Genomic DNA, 20,379 nt, shown 5'->3' with positions numbered 1-20,379 from the left:
CTTACCAAGTTACCAATTTTTGTAAATGTGATTCAGTGACGCCAGTAACACACATTTGAAAAAGCTCATAAATGACGTGTCAAAAACACGTCATTTATTAGCTTTCACGATGGTTAATTAATCATAATTCAATAATTGTTAGCAAATCATTGCGCCACTAGTTTCGATTTGAACTCGGCATACAGAGTGAATTTATTAAATAGGGCAGTGACGGAAGCTACCAGAAAGAAAAAGGTCCTTAACTTTTTAATTAATGTACTTATTTAAAGTACAGTCAGCGACAAAATTGTAATTTCTGACGAAAAAGAATTGATCCATTTTAAAAATAGACTCAGTATATAGGTATTAATTGGCCTATGAATACATATGTAGCACCATATATGGTAGCACATAGGAACAAATCGTAGTAATAGCTCATTTGAAATATTTGCAGAAGAATACATATTCTATGAATTTATTTTTTCCACTTTCTAGGATTCTATTGTCTTAGTAGTCATTAGATACCAAACTAACAAAAACTACAAACAAAACAATGCTACAAAGACGCGCAATTATCAAAGTATATTCTAAGTAAATCAATTTGAATAATCGCCATTATGTATGCTAATCAGGTTCTTTCGATTCTATTACGGAACAATTACACTACAAGTGAGACGTTACATGATAATGGAAGCAAACTCCTCCTAAAGTCTTTAATCGACTAGTTTTTCCATAAATCTCTCAACATTTTCTATCTATTGTTTCGCGACGCTTGACAATTCGAGCATACGTAACGATCACTCACACACTGCCGCAGGGAAACCAGGTATATAAGCGATGCAAATTACAAGTGCTGGCATTACCCACCACCCTCTCACACAGTAAGGTCCTCCAACCAGCATGCAGTACCACGTGCGTAACTCAGTGTATTCATTAAAGTGCCAGTGACGGTCGTGTAATCTAAATCGGTTCAACCGTGTTGTGAAACAGCCGAAAAAATCTCGATCACGAGCCTACATCCATACCAATTTGACATAAATTATAGTTAGCATTAGTGACTTTGTATCGAAATTCATTTATGTATGTGTGGATTCCAAGTGGTTAGAATACGATCTTCCTGATCGGCACACATTCGAGTTTATAGGAAGCCTTTCCTTTCTCGTTATGTAACGCTTAGGGTTCCTTGCACTGCACTTCTTAGTGGTGCAAAACTGGTTTCGGTATTATAGCCGCGCTCTGTTTTTAGATGCATCGATTGTAGAGAGAATTCTTGGAATTTACTGATGTCTTTTAATAAATAGTAATTCATTATTTCCAGATTTTCTTGGGATTCCTGGCTGTGGTGGCCGCTTACCCCGGTGTGATCCACGAGGAAGCACCTCAGATCGAGGAGAAGTACGACCACCACGCGCTCATAGGCGAGTCAGAGCACCACCACCATGTGCAGCACGAGCACGCTAAGTCACACCAGTCAATCAAGTTCGAGCATTTCCACCCTGTCCCCGTGTACGTCAAGAAAGAGCACAGTCATCTGCTGAAGCACCCACTCGAAAAGGGCAAGCATGAGTCCACCCTGAAGCAGATCCATCCCGAGACTGAGCACAGCCATGGCCACGGTCTCGTGCTTGAAGACCACAGGTTCGACACTGAGCATCTTGCCGCTGCTCTTGAGCACGGCGGTCTTGAGCATCATGGAGGTTTCGAGCACCACGCCGCTCTTGAAGGTCATGCTGGCCTTGAAGGTGGCTTAGAGCACCATGGCTTTGAGGCCGCCGAAGGTCTGAAGGCCTACGCCGAGGCGCCCGCTTCCCACGAGGGCTACTTCGCCGAACATGCGCACGCCCTTTCTGAAGACAGCGGTCACGGCTACGGCGGATACTAAACTTTAAACCATAGGTGATTCCTTAAGGGCATGTCAAAGTGGAGCATTCCACCGACTGATATATTTAATTCTATCTTGCCTGTTCATTAATAAACTAAGATCGTAGCATTTAGTTGCATCGATTCGGCTTAAGCTTTGATAGTACGGCTTCGAACTCTGAGTGACAAATGTACCTGATGTAGATTTAGTAGTAAAATTATTAAGCGTTCCGTGAATTCTTGAAATGTGATAAACATGACCAGTTGTTTGTAAAGATACTAAAATATTTGCTAGTTGATTTAAAGTGTAAAGGAAAGAATAACTTGTTGACCTGTAAGTTACAATAGACTTTAGAAAGTCCCCGAAACCAGGCTTGATCGTATCGACTGATTGATGTGTCACTGTACTTGTTTCTGCGCTTAATAAATACTCGTTAGTACTTAATTGTATAACTGGATGTGAGCTTTGAGTCTCAGTGAAATTGTGATATTAATAAAATGTTGGTTTTTAATTGCTCTTTTATTTGTCATGAAAATGTTTTAAGACTACTTCTATAACTGAAAAATTAAGTGACGAAATGTAATTTTAGTTTATATCCAATAGTCTCGTAAAACTTACATGGGTTTTTATACAAAACTATACTTTCATACATTTGGGAAATTTTAGATGATTAGGGGCTACATAAAATAAGGGGCTTTTTCGGTCCCCGTTTATTCTATTGGATTAATCTAAAAATTATAGTTCGAGTTTGAATGAATAAGTGAGCTATTAATAAATAACACCACAATCAGGAATACATATAATAAACACCCTAAAACAGCCCATTAAGACCATAATTACTGATTAACAATGTTTACGGTCGGCCAGTCTGCTTAGTATGGACATGACTCGTACGGGAACTCAATCATGTAATACCAGTTCGTTATGTAAATATAAACAAACAATTGAGAGATATACAATATTTATAATGTAAATTGCGTAATTAATGTAATTATCTAGAACTAGATATGTTTACAAATAAAATGACATAACGAGCCCCAGTTTACAATAAGCTTAATGTTTATGAAACTAAAACACTTTAAACGCTCAACATACCTATGATCAAAAGTTACCATGAATAATAAAACAAGTGAATTACATAAGCTAATGAAATGTAATGTTTGTGGAAGAAATAGCCCAATTTGCTTTTTAAACTGTCTCGTTTTGACTGGTAGCATGGAGAGCTTTATTTTGCGCTACTAATGTTACAAGTTCCAAGAAATTTTTACCTTATAATAGAGAAACAGCTACACATAGATTATTACCACGTCTCACTAAATTAAATATTGGAACATAATTTTTTGTTAGTTGAGTGGACCACTCATGACTCAACTCAGGAAAAACTTGGGAATGTATATGTATGATAATTGGTAATAAATATCAAATAGGTAATAGGTATTTATCATACATCGTTCATAGGTCGACCCCTCTAACTCCTCGACACATATAATGACGTGTTATCCAACGCAACAATAATTTGGTACTTATTCTGCCAAGTTTATGACAGGTAGACATTTAGTTACACAATTAAGTTGGTGAGTTAAATCGTTATCGAACATGAAGTGCTTTGTTTCTCCAAATGCAACATCATAGAACACAATGACTATAGTCAGTTGGGTCATCTCGGCCTTCATGCCATCGTCGGATGAGCGCACGAATTGATCCACATATCCAACAGGCAATTATTGTAAAACGCATTTTGCAAAACACATTGTTTACATTACAACAGCTAAGATTTAGTGTCTTAAATGGGTCTTTGAATTCTCTTTCGAAACTTTTTTTTATGTGCATTTGAATATCAATGTGCGATTTCAAAGTTAAACTAGAAGCTCAGTAAGTACTTAAAGTACCTAAATGTGAAAGCGCAATTTTTTATTTGGTTTTTAATATTTTGTCTAGACGCAGCGACACAAAGTAAAATGAACCATTAAATTTATAGAAATATTAATTCAATTTAAAGAAATTGTATCACACTTAAGAAATCAATACAAAATTGCAAGACGCAAGCGAAAATTATAGCACCCGTAATCTGGGTCATTTCATATGCCTCGGACTATTTGCGCAATATACGACTAAATACACGTCTTATATGTTTGTTTTGAGAGACATCACGGCTTCCTTTAAACTACTCGTACTTGTAACGATTTCGTATGCTGCTAGCAATTCGAACCAAATTCGAACTTTCTACACAATAGACTACTAAACGGAATGTATTTAGCCTGCTTAGCAATTCAATCAAACGGAAGGAGGATGAATTGAACTGGCTGTTATTTTGTTGACAATTGATTGATAGGTACGCTATGTGACTGTGAGTTACGAGTATTATGTTATGATGTTGATAAATTAAATATTGTAATATTTACAATGATTTTACCTAGGTATTCAGTATGTAATTTAAATCTATTAGTGATCATAGTAAATGGTGGTTATGTTCAGAAAATAAAATATTGATTGTCACGTGCTAGTGTGGATTGTGACTTTGGCCTGTGTATTTGAATTGTCCATGGAATACCTATCTAAGGTGTTAAGCACAGATCATTAAGTGCCTACAGAAATGAATCGGCACAAGCTGCATGAACAAGGAGTTGGCTAGTTTTTGCGTAGGCGTCAGAAGCTTGGTAAGGCAAACTGCATGAATAATTTTAAGTTTTTTATTAAATCAGCCTCAACAAAACAGTCAACTTAAATACTAGCTTATCTATAAATTAATGTTTCCAGACATGTCGTATAACTGTAAGCTTCTCCGGTTTATGGACGGGGATCGCAACGGGAATCTCTTTTCTAACTTCAACAGGAACAATGCGTTCTACGGTGTAAGGTTTTTCGACAGGGACGAAGACTTTTTTCTCGACTATTTCTGGTACATGTTTCTCCACTTCATATGGCACGGGTTTTTCCACTTCCACTGCTTGAGTCTTCACTATTGGCACAGGAACGTGTCTGACAATTTCTACCGGTACCGCGTAAGGTTGGGGTACCTTGACTTCTACGTGCTTTTGGACGGGCACGAAAAACGGCGCTGGGTATGGAATATTCACGTGCTTGATTACATGAACAGGGCGCCGTTTAATTATGCTAATGTCTTTATGGATAACAATAGGCGGTGACTTGGCAATATTTTCTGCATGGATTTTTGCTGCTTCTCTTTCTAATTGAATTTCCTGAATTATCTTCTCAAGATCAATGTTCTTAGTGGGACTAGTGAATTGTGGAGCATATTGCTGTTGATATTCCTTTTGGGGGTTAATGATGGGGCGCCAAGGTTCTTCGGCAGGAACAAACAGCTGTTGTTGGATTTGCTTTTGGCCCTGCTTGATAAGGTCATCTCGTACTTTCTGCTGAACATTTTGTTCCGCGATATATTCATATGGGATAAGTTTAAATTTCTGACGCAGCAAAGGATCTTGCTGAATTTCTATGTTATTTTCTTTTTGCAGACTTAACTCTTCATCCAGATTCACAGAATGAGGTTCAGGGTGGAATATCTGAATTTTTTGTAGATTATCTGGCTTTTGATTTGAGAAAAAACGAATATAAGCATAGCTTTTTGCATTCTGCTCCTGTTGTTTTTTGGCATATTCTATTAATTTATTTTGTTCTTGTTGCTGCTGCTGCAGCTGTTGTTGTTGTAGCTGTTGTTGTTGCTGTTGTTGATGTTGTTGTTGCTGAAGTTGCTGTTGTTGTTGTTGATGTTGTTGTTGTTGATGTTGTTGTTGTTGCTTCTGCAGAAGCTCAATTTTAATTTGTTCTTCGTTTTCAGCATTTGGCTCTACGATAGGTCGGATATCAGAATCATGATCTTCTTCAGCTCTTGTTTCAAGGTAAGGATTATTTTGTTGCGCAAGATGAAACTGCATTTTATAGGCTTCTAAAATATCAAGGGTGCTTTGTATTATTTGTTCTTCTTCGTTATTAATAGGTGTTCCTGTTGCTGGTTTCTGTTGTCTATAAATAAACATAGGAGCTGGTTGTGCGGTTTGTTCTTGTTCGTATTGGGCCCTTAGAAGTTCTTGTTGTTCATAATTTATTTGTGGAAGGCCATGTCCTGCCTCATAATTCCTAATTTGGGTAGGAGTTAGGTACATTATCACTTCTTTGTACCTCTGGGCATATTGCGGCTGCGATGCCTCAAATGTTTGAGGCCGCTTATCTTGAATACTGGCTTGAGCTGCCCTGAGGCATAATATCGACAGGATCAACTCGATCTGAAAAGTGTCATATAAATATTTTGTGTTTTAGATAGTGTTGCATTAAGAATTGCGACAAAGAATAAATGGTGTGATTACAACCTACGGAGCGACGTTGATTTATTTCCAATATTACAAAACCAAATAGTAGATTATTCACCAAGGGATGAAAGGCATTCATTTCTGTCGAGGTACTTTGGCGCTCGAACATGGTGAAAACGCTAATAGTCCGAGACTTAAATGGTGTATTTCACCCCAGTTAAACATTCTACTTTTCATTTCTAATACGAGGAAAGTAAAATACATGTATATTCATGAAAACTTGCCTAAGTATAATGTTTTATAGTATTTCTTGAGGCTACTTTCAAACCTAATTTTAATCACTTTCGTAAAAAAAGGGAAAAAAGAACCTACTTGGATAGCAAAACGCCCTAAAGCAGAAACGTATAAATTTCTGCACACTTCATGGATAAACAATTACTTACTAACTTTCAGAGCATTAGAAATGAAAACTATTTTCCTGACCTTCATGAAGTACGCCATAAGTATACACTAATTGTCGCCAAGCCAACAATATCAGATTATAGAATTGGAAAATACTTGTAAAATATAATTTTTTATACGGGTTCACACATAATCGTGCAAACTACCCTATCCATTGTACGTTGTATTTGTATACATTATTTGTATTCAACTTATTCAAAAGTAACTGAGTCCCTAACTTTCATGCCTTGATTTAAAAGAGATCTAAGGCATCAAAACATCAAAAAATTGCATAAACTCTTTAACTGATTATCCGGCATAGACTACTTGCTTAAAAAACTACGACTTCTTTCCTAGACTCTGTTTTTTTAATTAAAATTTTTTTTGCAAGGATACTCACGGAGATGTTCATGACTGCAGCGCGGATGATCCTGATGGTCGGGGCGCGGCCGAGCGTCTGTCGGAAGTAAGCCAAAACAACAAATTTTATACACCGCTTGGTATTCGGAAACAGTATAAGACTCGTAACTAGCTCTCCATTTGAGTTATAGTGCCGTGATCGTGTCGATAAAATGACTGAGTGGAATTAAATCGACTGTTTATGGTAATATTTTAACATCAAATATATAAATTAGATTGGCTACAAATACAATATTAGACGTACCTATAATAAAGATTGATGTATAGGTACGGAATTTACACACCTATTCATATCGGCTCTACACCTAAAGTACCTTGAACTTTAAAGTTTAAGTGACCTGAAAGTATCCAAGTAAAATGATATACTAAGTAATCTAAGTATAATGGTATATTTTTATATATTAATTTTACATATACCTAATAGAAAAAAAAAAGATGTGTAAAATTCCTTCCCTATAAGATGAACTACTACTATTGCCTACTTAATTCCACCATTAGTTTTGCCTTTCCTAAATTTTTCAAAATGTCAAATTGCAATTTTGCGGACAATATTCTAAGCTAAACAAAGAGAACTGCAACATCTTAAATGTGCAGTCAAGTGTAAAAATAGGAGTCCACGCAACTTACTCAAAAATAAGTTCCATAGATCTTAATTCGCCGACATAAGAGCTATGGAATATATTTTTGAGCAATTTGCGTGCACCAATATTTTTACACTTAACTGTACCTAATGGATCATATTTTTCATTCTAAGTACATTCGATAAGATATTTGGTTATCGAAAACTATCGATATTTTCCCAGCATATTACTTCATAGATTTTACATAATATACGTAATAAATACATTTATGACGCAATTTTCATTAGTTGACATCATTTCCCACTTCACAAAAATCTAGTTAATATTGATGAGGGTTAACTAAATGAATAATTAAATTGAGGTTATATTTATGGCTAAAGAATCTAGTACAGTATATAATTAAGTTCACTATGTTAGCATAAACTTGTGCCCAAACTCTTCAATTTACAAAAAAAATCGTTAAGTACCTATAGACTGTTGTACCCTGTTTTTTTAGTCTATACCATGGTAGTTGTCATGGTCCTGGGGTGCCCAATCAAAGTTTTGAATAGCGTGTTTCGAGACTAAAATAACGCACAAAGTTGAAAACAACATTTGATTACATTATAGTTATTTTGATTGCAACTCTTAGTGTATAGCTTATAAATACGGACTAAATCTGAGATTAACAAACACAAGTGTTCGAAAATGTTAAGTTTTTCTTAGGCTAACTAGTTCTTATATTCAAATGAAAAATTAATCGAATTACAGAAAAATATCTACTTAAACGTAATATATTATGATATGATCAAAATAGCAATTTGTTTATTTTCAATTAATTAAATATTTGATGATACACCATGCGGCGTCAACTGTTGCAGCCATTTGGTGTGGGCCGTTTTAAATAGGCAGTAGAAAACTACTCTCATTTCTGGGTTATGTACCTATTGATTTGATGCAGTTGTTTCTAACCTAATCCCAAATAGACATTTATGTTCATAAATAAGTTTTGGAAAATATTTCATTTTTGGTACAAGCTTTTATCGTTTACTGCACTTTCTTCCCACAGGTAACATTCTAACAATCCGAAACACAATTAGTTTGCATTGTTTTATCACAAAGTTCCCATGGCTACCCCCTATCTCCATCGTCAGATTAGCTCCATGTCATGATAACATTGCATTGTCATCCGATTTTCATCGTATGAAAAATTTCAGCTCAATCGGAAATCGGGAAATGGGTCATATTTAGCTTCCTAGGTTTGACCTACACTATCGTACATACATACAAACAGGGCAAGTTAAATAAAAGCTTGTAAAAAGAGGATAGATTGATAGGTAACATGAAAAGTGTAGTCAAGATGTGTATTGGTCCGTTAAAGGGTCAGTTGCACCAACCACATTTAGCGAATTCACGTCACTCTCGGCTGTGAACTTAGAATAGGTACAATAAAATTTTGTAAACGCATAAATTTAATGATGACAGTTTGGTGCAACCGATTCGTGCAAAAAAAAAGTAAATAAAATAGGAGACAACTTCTATACAACACCTGTGTTGTATTGTTGCATTTGAGCGTTGTTTTTTTTTATTTTATTTTTATTTATTTTTTATTTATTTTTTTAATACCACGACGGTGGCAAACAAGCATACGGCCCGTGTGGGTGTACCTATGAAAACTGTCACCTTATAACTTCTAACCAGCACCTTCACCTTCTAAACGTAAAATGGGGCTCTCCTAATCGCTGGAAGACACAAAAATACAATGAAAGCATTAAGAAAAAACATTTCGAAATATATTTTTTAGCGCCATCCAGTGAGACTTCTGAGACGTTAAAATTGTTTACAGTAGATGGCTAAGTATATGATAAAGTAAGAAGCCGATATTTGACATGGTAAAGTTTGCCAACTTAGCTTTAAGTTCACAGAAAACAAATATTTTCAGTGTTTAAATTTAACGGTATATAATACAGATATCTGCAGGTTATTAAGGTAGCTGCCATACCTACGTGTTGCATCTCCGACAAAGTAGACCTTTTTGTGGGATATGTATGTGTATTATATGTAATATATGTATAAATATATTATATTTTAGCGCTGTCTAAGTACCCAAAACATAAGTGTTTATGTAATTAATAGACTGTTTGTATAATATAATATTCTTTATTTATTTCACAATATATTTAAAGTTAAATAATAAAATACGTCTAAACATACAAGAAGAGCAACAATAATATAAAGAATCTAACCTAGGTCGCCGCGTAGCAGCGGTAAAGGGTCAAGTTGCCGGTAGTCAGGGCTGTAGAGAGAGGTACCAACGGACTGTTTGCGCCATACCATGCAATTCTGCATCATGATCCAGAGACCAGTAAGTCTCAAATGTTATTTTTATTATATTAGCAAAAACCTAACCTAATAATCCTACCTAGGACGCAACTCGAAAATCGTTTTAGTGACTTATATGCGTACGATATATCTATACAGTGGAATGAGCTCCCTTCCGAGGTTTTCCCGAGGGTACAGGTTTTTAAAGGGTCGGCAACGCGCATGTAACACCTCTGGAGTTGCAGGCGTCCATAGGCTGCGGTGACTGCTTACCATCAGGCGGGCTGTATGCTTGTTTGCCGCCGTCGTGGTATAAAAAAAAAACACGCATCAGAGTATTTTACGTTTACGCTTTTCCCTTTGTAAGAATTAGATATGTTTTCTGAAAGAGCTACTTATTTGTATGATTTGATATGACTTTTTTTTATCAAATTCTATAATGAAAAGTAGCTACTGTGTGTAATTGCATGATTTCTATAGTAATCTAAATTGTATTTTTTCTTATTTGATGCATGTTAACTATAAGATGTAATGTTTTGATAATATATATAATTCGCAACTCGTGTCGATTTAAAACACTCCCTTCGGTCGTGTTTTAATTTATCGCCACTCGTTTCGAATTTCCTATTTTTCGCACTTGTATCGTAATCTACTATTATCTTATCTTTATGTAAATTCTTTAGGGCAGTCAGTTAAAAATATTTTGGCATAATTACATAGCATCGTATTCGTGGTACTCACAAGAAAAAGTTGTAATGTATAGTCATACTATATTACTATAGCTTATCACTCTTATCAGCCTGTAAATGTGTATGCAGGGGTGCGAAGCCAATCGTTTTACTGACTGCATGTCGACTGAAATCTACAAGCAATACATCGGCATTTTGAAATGTCTGTTATCACTTATCACATAATAATAATTGAATTCAGATTTTGTCAATGTGAAGTGAATCTGCCTCCGCGGGTGATGCTGGTGTGGGATGTAGGTAATTTAATTTGGGGCGAGGTGGTTTCCGGTCATTCTGTAAAAATGACAAAAGACATTTCTGGTAGTCATATACTTAGTTAATTCATACCTACCTTTTTTCGTTCTTTGATGATCTGTCTGGCCTAATGGGACCCTGCCTATAAAGCCGATAGTTCCGGGTTTAAATCCTGGTAAGGGCATTTATTCGTGTATTGAGCACGGATATTTGTTCCTGAGTCATGACATCAGAAGTTATTTTCACAACATTTGTGTTAACCCTTCAAGACGATTCTGTCGAGCTAAATTTTAGTTTATCTTTAATTGTAGATAAGACTTGTATTATAATAGACAGCCTGGAGTTATCTGCAGATACATTACGGACAACATAATTCCAACTATAATAACTTTTTGTTCTAAATTAGACTATGTTGACTGAAAAACTCATGTAATTAATTTATGCATTGACATATCATTCACACATATAAATTTCTTTATAAATTCTCATGTGGCGACGGAAAGTTTCCAAAAATGCAAAATTTCCACATGGAATAAATGCAAAAAATTCTCGTAAATGTTTAATATAAAAAAAACGTTATTTTACGGATTTTAATACTTTGTCGAGTGATAAATCTCCTGTTAGAGAATTTTATTACTTCGGCCATGGAAAAATGTACATAGCTGAATATTTTATTTTCGCCCTCCATGTGCTAATTTTTTATAATTATTTGGTACGTTTATCTACATATTTTAAATGACTGAAACTAGATACAAAGAAAAACTATGAGACAATGGAAAAAGGTATCTTTTATTACGTATATGTACATCTTAAAACTATTTATTTACAGGCCTATTGACTATTTGGTATGATCACGACTGTAATATTCTATGGTTGTAGTTTTTACCAACCGCAGCATTTCTTCTTTTGGTAGTGGGTGACGTGTTTGATGATGTGGATGGGGTAGGGCTTCCAGACAGCCACTGGGACATGGACGTGTTTTTCGATCGGTACATGGACCTTCCTGATCACTTCATAAGGCCTATCGACCGGCACTGGCACTTTCCTGATCACTTCAACGGGCACTTGTCTTACAACCTCGTAAGGCACGTGCCTCTCTACCTCGATGTTTTGCGTTTGGTACACATTGTACGGCACTTGTCTGGGGACCTCAACCTGGACTGGGTAGGGCTGGGGCACTGGCACTTTGACTTCCTGACGAACGGGCACGGGCACGGGTTGCGGGACCGCAACTTGGACGTGACGCACTACTTCGACCGGAACGCGACGGATGACGTTTTGCACTACAGACTGGAGCTCGTATCTCGTTGCTGAGGCGACGGGTCTGCCCACTTGCACTGTTGTTCCGATAACGCGGGGCTGACCCAGATTGAGAGATCCACTCGACACTGGTGTTGCCGGGGCCGTCGGAGGACGAGTCTCGTCGAGGATGAGGCTGCCTTCCTGGTCAGACGGCGGGCCGTAAACGGGTAGTGGCGCTGGTGGCAGGTTTTGTCCTAAATTCAAACTGCCTGAAGAAATTGGAGTACCATATGACGTCGAAGGAGGGCCATATGATGTGGATGGTGAACCATAGGAAGCTGACGGGGCGGACAGGGCAGATGCCGTGTAAGAGTCATGTCCTAATAGCCCTGCTTCGCCTCCACTTACATAGACTAATGCTGTGTAGAAGAGAATTCTAACCTGGAATAGAAAAAAAATATAATAAGGTAACATACCTTAAATATGTGATGGGGATCAAAAAATAGAATGATATTTTATCTCTCCGTGACTCGACTTAAAATATCACATTATAAAGATATCATTTTTAAAGTAGTGTCATATATTATTATCATCAACTTACTATAAACGCCATGGCTTTTAGCTAAACGCTTTAAAAGCCAGCCTAAAAAATAAGTTGTTGTCTCTTCTAAGTTTCGGTGGTTTGTGATGCGATAACGTGACCTGTCCTCATATTTATACAACAAGAAGTTCTTGGCGGTGATGCGACATCCATGAATAAATTAATTGGTCGGATATCGTTGCGTCCGATACGCCTTATCCAAAGAGAATTGATTTTAATAGAGAGGTAAAGTCTAAAAAAAACGTTCTCCGTATTTTGACATTCAAAACCGCAAATTATGTTTTGCCGTCACTGAATTGTCAAACTTCAACTTTAGACAATCACAGTTTACTCAAAATGTATGGAGCTGTACAGCGCCATCTCGTTTACCTGTCAAATGTGAAGCACGAAATTGTCTTAGATTTTACGCATCTTACTCATGTATCTTTGGTAATATCAATGTATCTTTGGTAATATCTGATGGCGGGCAAATTATGTCCGGCCGATGCCAAACAGGTGTTCACACTTTTGCACCTTACGCTGTCATAATAAGGCGAAATTTGTATACATATTTCTGGCATCGATTGTTCATAAGTAGGTAAATCTATTCTTAATGGGGTAACCGTTTTCCTAAGGTTATGCAAGTGACTCGATTTAAATATATATCAGACTGCAGATCGGTCGACGTTGCCATCTGCATTTTAGGGAGTGGAAGTTTTTCGGAATATTTAATCTGATTTAAATTACTATTATAGTTTTTCGTAATAAAAGTAAATGTCGTAGAGATCTGCTGACATTTATATAAACCGAATTCTATCAGAAAAATATAAATAGTTTCAAATCTACATTATTCCTCATTGGCATAAAGAGCTTCCACATTTAGCTAATTGGGTTACTAGAAGGTAACTCTTGAGTAAGGATTACAAAGAACAATATCGTATACTTTTTTTGTAACACGACGGTGCAAAAGAAGCAAGCGGACTGCCTGATGATTAGCGCTCCGTATGGGCCCTATGGGGGCGCTAGCAATAGCAACTCTAATAAGGTAATTTGGGGAAAAAGAAACATAGTTTATTTTAATCGGGGCAAGAAAAACAGTACGTGGCTTTTCTACAACTGATAACCATACCTAAATAATTAGACGCTTATGTTATTGGTAATATGACACTTTCCAACGAAAGCTCGAATCGAACCAAGATACCTTAGGTATTTGTTCGGATTAATATGATTATCTATTGTCACGTCTCCAGGTACCGTGGAAGTCCGTGTATATATTTTTGATGTCAGATAAGTAACATATAAGGGGATGTTTTCTAAATATTTGTGATATTGTTCATAATTTGTTTAAATTTATCCCGCTCTATTGTAGGCAAAATGGTAATTGACTGTACATTTTTAGCTTGATCATGATCAGACATACGAGTATATACAGGTCGCGTCGAATAATGAAGACGGAACTTTTAATTGAGTTTGGATTCGTTGAAATCGTTGTACAGTCAGCATCAAAAGTAGCGGATCTAATAACGTTTCATAAGTATCTACTATTCTGTAACAGCTTAAAAAACAGTGATGTATTAAATATAGAGCAACAAAGACTGTAAAAGATATACTTTTGAGCGCGAATTTTAGAAATTTATCTATATTTGGAAAATATATCCGGAATATCAGATACTTTTGGCGCGTTGTTGCATCCGCTACTTTTGATGCTGACTGTACTGTCGCCATCAGATGTATCGGAGGGAGGATGTGTCAAGGCGTTAGAGTGCGTGTTCAGATATTTGTGAACAACTTGGTCGCTGTACACACAGACGCCGTGTCTGTCGTGCCTTGCCTGTACACACAGAAGTCAGTCGGATGTCATCAATTCAGTTCAGAGCAGCAGTCAGTTGTCAACTTGTCCTCGAGTTAATTTGATAACAGGTTTTGAAGTTGCCTATAGAACTCCAGAGGGTTGAGACTCATTAAAAAGCATCTCTAAATAGTTGCCCTAGGAGAGATATTTACACTATGAACTAAAAGAAGTGACCATGTTCACCGGTGGCCGAGGCCGGAATCGAATCGGAATATTTGTTTTGTTCCCTAGTTGGATATTAACACGTTTCACAGGAAACACTGTAATTTGATTGTCACCGCTTTCATTTTGTTTTGGATGAAAGCTCCTTAGTTGAGAAACATACATACATATCAATGTTACTTACGCAAGTGCCGAGTTGCAGAGCGAACATAACAACGCCAAAGACCACTATCTCATCGAGGGACCCTCAGCTGGATAGGATCATGAAATCACTACACCTTATAAAAAAAAGTCCACCGCCGCGTCTGTCTGTGTGTATGTATGTTCGAGATAACTACTGAACGGATTTTAAAGCGGTTTTCACCTATCTATAGACTGATTATTTAGGAAGGTTTAGATGTATAATTTGTTAGGGTTTTGTACAATCCGTCGGAGCTGGGGCGGGTCGCTAGTTTATTGCAAAATTGAGGATATTCGCAAAATGAACAAATTAGGCTTTGTCTGTTCGCATATAAAAGACATCAACGTAATCAATTGCAGCCGTTGAACCAAACTCAACTTCGACTTTTTACCGTATAGTAAACATGGAACAGGCACCAGTAATGGGGTGGTATAGACAAATCCTGTAAAATAAGTATTTACCATCAGGTTTTAAACACTTGTAAATTTTACCATAAACACGAGCCAAAGAGCTGCCTAAGTTTAATTTTTCATTGATAATTGTTAGTTTGAAAATTAACGGCGCCATTGATAGGTACATCCCATGACTGGAGAAAAAAAAACATAGTTTTAAATGGTTAGTAATATTGAAACCAATTGCAGTAGCTTTCATTAAATACAGAGAAAACATAAAGGACGAATTGGACATTCAACTTTTAAAGCATTAAGCGGTAGAAATTTTACAGATATCGGTGAAATCTCAAAAATACTCCAAATTTTCTCTTCAATGTCCCATGATTGGTGCCGTTAACATATTTGCTTCGAACAAGTCTCATGAAGTAGTATGACAGGACATGGGACATGTTGGACGTTTTTTTAGCTAAACTCGTTTACAATTCTGTTGCTTACGAACTCATCATACGTTTCATTATAATCATAAATCTATTATGCGCCTACAAACATTTTTCAACATATGAATATTTGCCTATAGAGCGCATAGAAATGTCTCATAATTAGATTGCGTTTAAAAGGTTTCGAGTCAGTAATGTATACTTATACGCGAAAACTTAAAACAATATAAGGTAGAAGTACTAGTGCTCGACGCTGCACTAGTACTCTACATGGGCACTTTATGTCAAAGTGACAAGGATTATTTTCGATTACAGAAAAAATTTCGTTGTTCAAATTTAACCTATATTTCCATGAAATAAAGTGCCCATGTCGATGACTAGTGCAGCGTTGAGCACTAGTACTTCTACCTTAGTTTTACGAAATCGCAGTAATAGTAAAGCGGAACAATATCATGTACGTACAGATTATTTTGAGCACTTCAGGCGCTTACTTAATTCTGGTGCTCACTAATTACAAGACAATTATCATTGCATCAGTATATATTGTAATAAATTACATTTAATTATTTTCAATTATATGTTTTTGTTAAAATAGTTTATAATATATGTTAATGATGATATCGACGAGTTTACAAACTTGAGAAGTACACACCTAGTAGACCCAGAAATAAATTATATTGAAAAAAAATAAATTGGAAATTGACCCTAACACTCGTCTCAAAATGTCAGGATATGAATGGGACACCCAACATATTATTGACGTCGACTGTACAATACGATCTCCATTTGACCCGAGTAAAATACTACTTTTGATATACAGCGTGAGAAATCGTTGCATCACACCATAATGCCGATTCGGAGGCAGATTATGCAATAATTGTCACTCGCTTATTAATAGGCCTACTTTGTTATTATAATTCTTATTTTTAAAATTTCACCAGCATTAGGTATCTATGCCATTGGCATAAACCTCGAATTGACCGAGTTTGCCGGATAAGATTTCTTCCGTTTTCGTTTGTTTCGTAATAATTACGAGAATGAGCTTTCCATTGATAAGCATCTTGGATCAAATACATTTTAGAAAAAGGTAATTTCTGTGGACAACACGATAAAAGTTAACGACTCTGGTTCATTAAAAAAAGCCTTTTATTTCGAGACCAGGATTATATAACATTAATATTAAGTCAAGTTTATATATATCCTGTTTTTATTATTTGAGTCTCAAGTACTTAGAAAAATGTACAGACGCGATCTGTAAAAGTAAGATTTAGTAGATTCCCTTAGCTTTGAAATGTCTACAGAAGACATTTGAACGATTTAAGCATACTATAAAATGTCAATCAATCAATCAATCAAATCATTTATTTGTTAGAATACAGTCAAGTGGATGTTATGACCCTTTTATTCTACTGACTGTAATATTTGACGATCATGATGAGAAGATAAACATACTTTTGACGAATGTAGCAAATTTATAGTGTAAATTTCATTGTGAAATATAGAAATCTAATCTAATCCATTCTTTAATGTTTTCTTTGGACAGCATGCTAGCTAAGGTTTTATATTTTTTGAAAAAGTAACCATAAATAACACTCAACTAAATTATTACTTATTTACAAATATATTAAATAAGCATGGAGCGGTATATTCTAAAAAAGCCCTTTAGGTTTATCCAATATCTCTCAGGTTTCTAAAATAAAAGCAGCTATATATACATATACACCGTGTTGTTTTTGATTTGCGTTAATTTCGAGGGTGCATTCCTGAGCTTAAAATAAGTAACTTTCTCAAAGACACCGATATTCTAATTAACTCCATTTCGGAGATAATCAATCATTAATTTTTATCTTATAAGGCCCTTACGAGCGTGTATACTTGCCTTAGAGCCTGTTTACTTATTGATTAGTGTTTAATGCGAGTCCATATATTTGCTACTAAACGTAAGTACTATCTCGGACGATCGACGTTCGAAATGACATTGATATGTCACAGTTTTCAATTGTTTGGTTGAGTTAAATGTAATGCCCGTGTTATAACAACGCTATATGCAACATTTAGTTTTTACTTTTTATAAAAATAAAAATAGTAAAAAAAAAACATTTTTTTTTTTTAAATTAACTATGCCATTTAGTTTCCTTAAACGTACTTACCGATACCCCGAAGTTAACAAAATTCAATAAAAACACGGTGTATATACATATACGATCGTCCTCCAGCCGCCCAGAAGCCTATAAAAGGGTCTCCCATTTCATTTTATTTTGAATGTTTGTTTTGAAAAATCAAAATAGCATTTATCTTGATACTCGATAGAGAACCGGGCTCGACTCTTTGGCGATGACCCATCTAGCAAGTCAAAGATACTGAGCTTTGAGAATCGCCGTCGAGTCGCTTGCCTATCAGTATTCTATCGGATACATTCCGGGGAGTGCGCACAGGAACTGAACGAACCGATCCCACCTTTTCCTTTCCATCATTGGACATCCAGGCGCGGGGAGCGTATGCACCCGTGCGTGGTAAACGTTCAACTTGTTCGCACGAAACGGTTTACCTCCTCATTTTTGGTACGGACGGCTAAAGAATAGAACGCGCTCCCGCCATCTGTATTCCCTGATAAGTGATAAATATGAACTCGGTCTCTTTAAAGCAAGAGTGAAATAGGCTACTACTGAACCGTACCTCCTTCTCCTCGTAGCTCCTTCTTACTCCCGGTCTTAACTTTCCATCCGGTGTGACTAGGGCCAATCGCCGATCAATTTATAATGAAAAAAGAGTTTTAATATTTAGGCGACTAGAGGTTATACAAACGGTCCTATTCGATCTTTAGATACCTCAAATATATGGTCTAGATACGATATGGATCGGATATGTCAGTTTAAAAGTGACGTTCGAATCGGGTCGAAAGAATGATTTAACATTCTTCTTTAACAGTCTTTGTTAAAACAATAAATGCAGTTTACTTAAGGCGGTCTTTTTAGGGTTCCGTAGCCAAATGGCAAAAAACGGAACCCTTATAGATTCGTCATGTCCGTCTGTCTGTCCGGTTCTGTCACAGCCACTTTTTTCCGAAACTATAAAAGCTATACTGTTCAAACTTGGTATGTAGATGTATTCTATGAACCGCATTATGATGTTTACACAAAAATAGAAAAAAAAAAACAATAAATTTTGGGGGTTCCCCATACTTAGAACTGAAACTCAAAAAATCTTTTTTCATCAAACCCATACGTGTGGGGTATCTATGGATAGGTCTTTAAAAATGATATTGAGGTTTCTAATATCATTTTTTTCTAAAGTGAATAGTTTGCGCGAGAGACACTTCCAAATTGGTAAAAAGTGTGTCCCTCCCCCCCGTAACTTCTAAAATAACAGAATGAAAAATCTAAAAAAAATATATGATATACATTGCCATGCAAACTTCCACCGAAAAATGGTTCGAACGAGATGTAGTAAGTAGTTTTTTTTTAATACGCCATAAAAATTAAAAAAAAAAATTTTTTGCATCAAACCCATACGTGTGGGGTATCTAAGGATAGGTCTTCAAAAATGATATTTAGGTTTCTAATATCATTTTTTTCTAAACTGAATAGTTTGCGCGAGAGACACTTCCAAAGTGAAAAAAAGTGTGTGTCCCCCCCCCTGGAACTTCTAAAATAACGGAATGAAAAATAAAAAAAAAATATATGATATACATACAAACTTCCAACGAAAATTGGTTTGAACCAGATCTAGTAAGTAGTTTTTTTAATGCGTCATAAATGGTACGGAACCCTTCATGGGCGAGTCCGACTCGCACTTGGCCGCTTTTTTTATTAATCCAGCGCATAAGATAAGTTCGTGCAAGATTTAAATCAAAATAATGTAGCCAATATAGCCAAGAGCAATACATTGATCGCCCGTTGTCAATCTGCTAACCAGCAGTTACATAAAATTTTATGACCTAAGCCCTTATCGTATCATATCTTAAGTGATTTCAAATATTTGCGAACTTGTTTTACGGTTGAATAATTTGGTTCCTGGCTTATTAAAAACGAAAATCTTTTTATAAAAGAAACACTGTAATTTTAAAGGCCTTCTAATATCGGTTTATTGCATCAAATTAAGTGTTTGGTTTGTTGAAGTGTGAGACCATCTGTTATCTTGTCTTTGGTATTTTATTGTGTTTTTACTTGTTAAAACAAAAATATCACTTTGCTAATCCGCGAAAAAATTAGCAAAGGTTTCCACGGAGTTTACGATTTTCGTGGATTAGCAAAGTAATATTTTTGTTTTAATTAATATGGATTTCCGCGAAGTAGCGCCTGTTTCTGTTGATTATTTTTTTACTTGTTACAAATTGTCGTATTTTGGTGAGATGTATAATAAAGTGAATTTGTATTTTATTTATATCTCAGGATCTACACTGTGTTTTTTTAAACTCCGGTAATTTCAAGGGTGTATTCATGGGCTTAAATTTAATTACTTTCTCAAAGATATCGATAAAAATAAAATAAAATACAAAAGGTATATTTAAAATGGAGCTTCATCAATAATTGTTCCTGCCCAGCAAACCCGCACACCTGTTCCGAGCTAGATCTACGGGATGACTACGACAGACAGGGCGTTAAGCGTCGTTACCTTCTGGTCCCGCTTAATATGAATCACGAAACGATCGACACGAGAAGAAGAACAATAATTGATTTTGATCTTATAAGGCCCTAAA

General features: G+C 36.0%; 3 protein-coding genes across 3 annotated transcripts; 1 reads left to right on the top strand and 2 right to left on the bottom strand.

The window, feature by feature from the left end:
* The first annotated feature begins 823 nt into the window (after window positions 1–823).
* On the top strand, window positions 824–2,351 carry LOC133525904 (histidine-rich glycoprotein-like). The gene is made up of 2 exons (XM_061862318.1): window positions 824–891; window positions 1,298–2,351. Exons 1-2 carry the CDS (start codon window positions 880–882, stop codon window positions 1,859–1,861), a joined length of 576 nt encoding a protein of 191 aa, XP_061718302.1. The 5' UTR covers window positions 824–879; the 3' UTR covers window positions 1,862–2,351.
* A 2,185-nt stretch (window positions 2,352–4,536) lies between these two features.
* Window positions 4,537–5,568, bottom strand: LOC133525872 (alpha-protein kinase 1-like; the record flags this gene model as incomplete). Its single annotated transcript, XM_061862280.1, has 1 exon — window positions 4,537–5,568. A coding segment is annotated over one exon (984 nt), but the record flags the coding sequence as incomplete, so codon positions are not given.
* A 6,036-nt stretch (window positions 5,569–11,604) lies between these two features.
* On the bottom strand, window positions 11,605–12,783 carry LOC133525903 (uncharacterized). Its single transcript, XM_061862317.1, has 2 exons — window positions 12,678–12,783; window positions 11,605–12,517 (listed from the first exon to the last, which is right to left on the bottom strand). Exons 1-2 carry the CDS (start codon window positions 12,687–12,689, stop codon window positions 11,717–11,719), a joined length of 813 nt encoding a protein of 270 aa, XP_061718301.1. The 5' UTR covers window positions 12,690–12,783; the 3' UTR covers window positions 11,605–11,716.
* Window positions 12,784–20,379: the final 7,596 nt, after the last annotated feature.

The sequence above is a fragment of the Cydia pomonella genome, chromosome 15 (genome assembly GCF_033807575.1).
Source record: "Cydia pomonella isolate Wapato2018A chromosome 15, ilCydPomo1, whole genome shotgun sequence".
NCBI lineage: Eukaryota > Metazoa > Arthropoda > Insecta > Lepidoptera > Tortricidae > Cydia > Cydia pomonella.
This window is presented reverse-complemented; position numbering and strand designations above follow the sequence as displayed.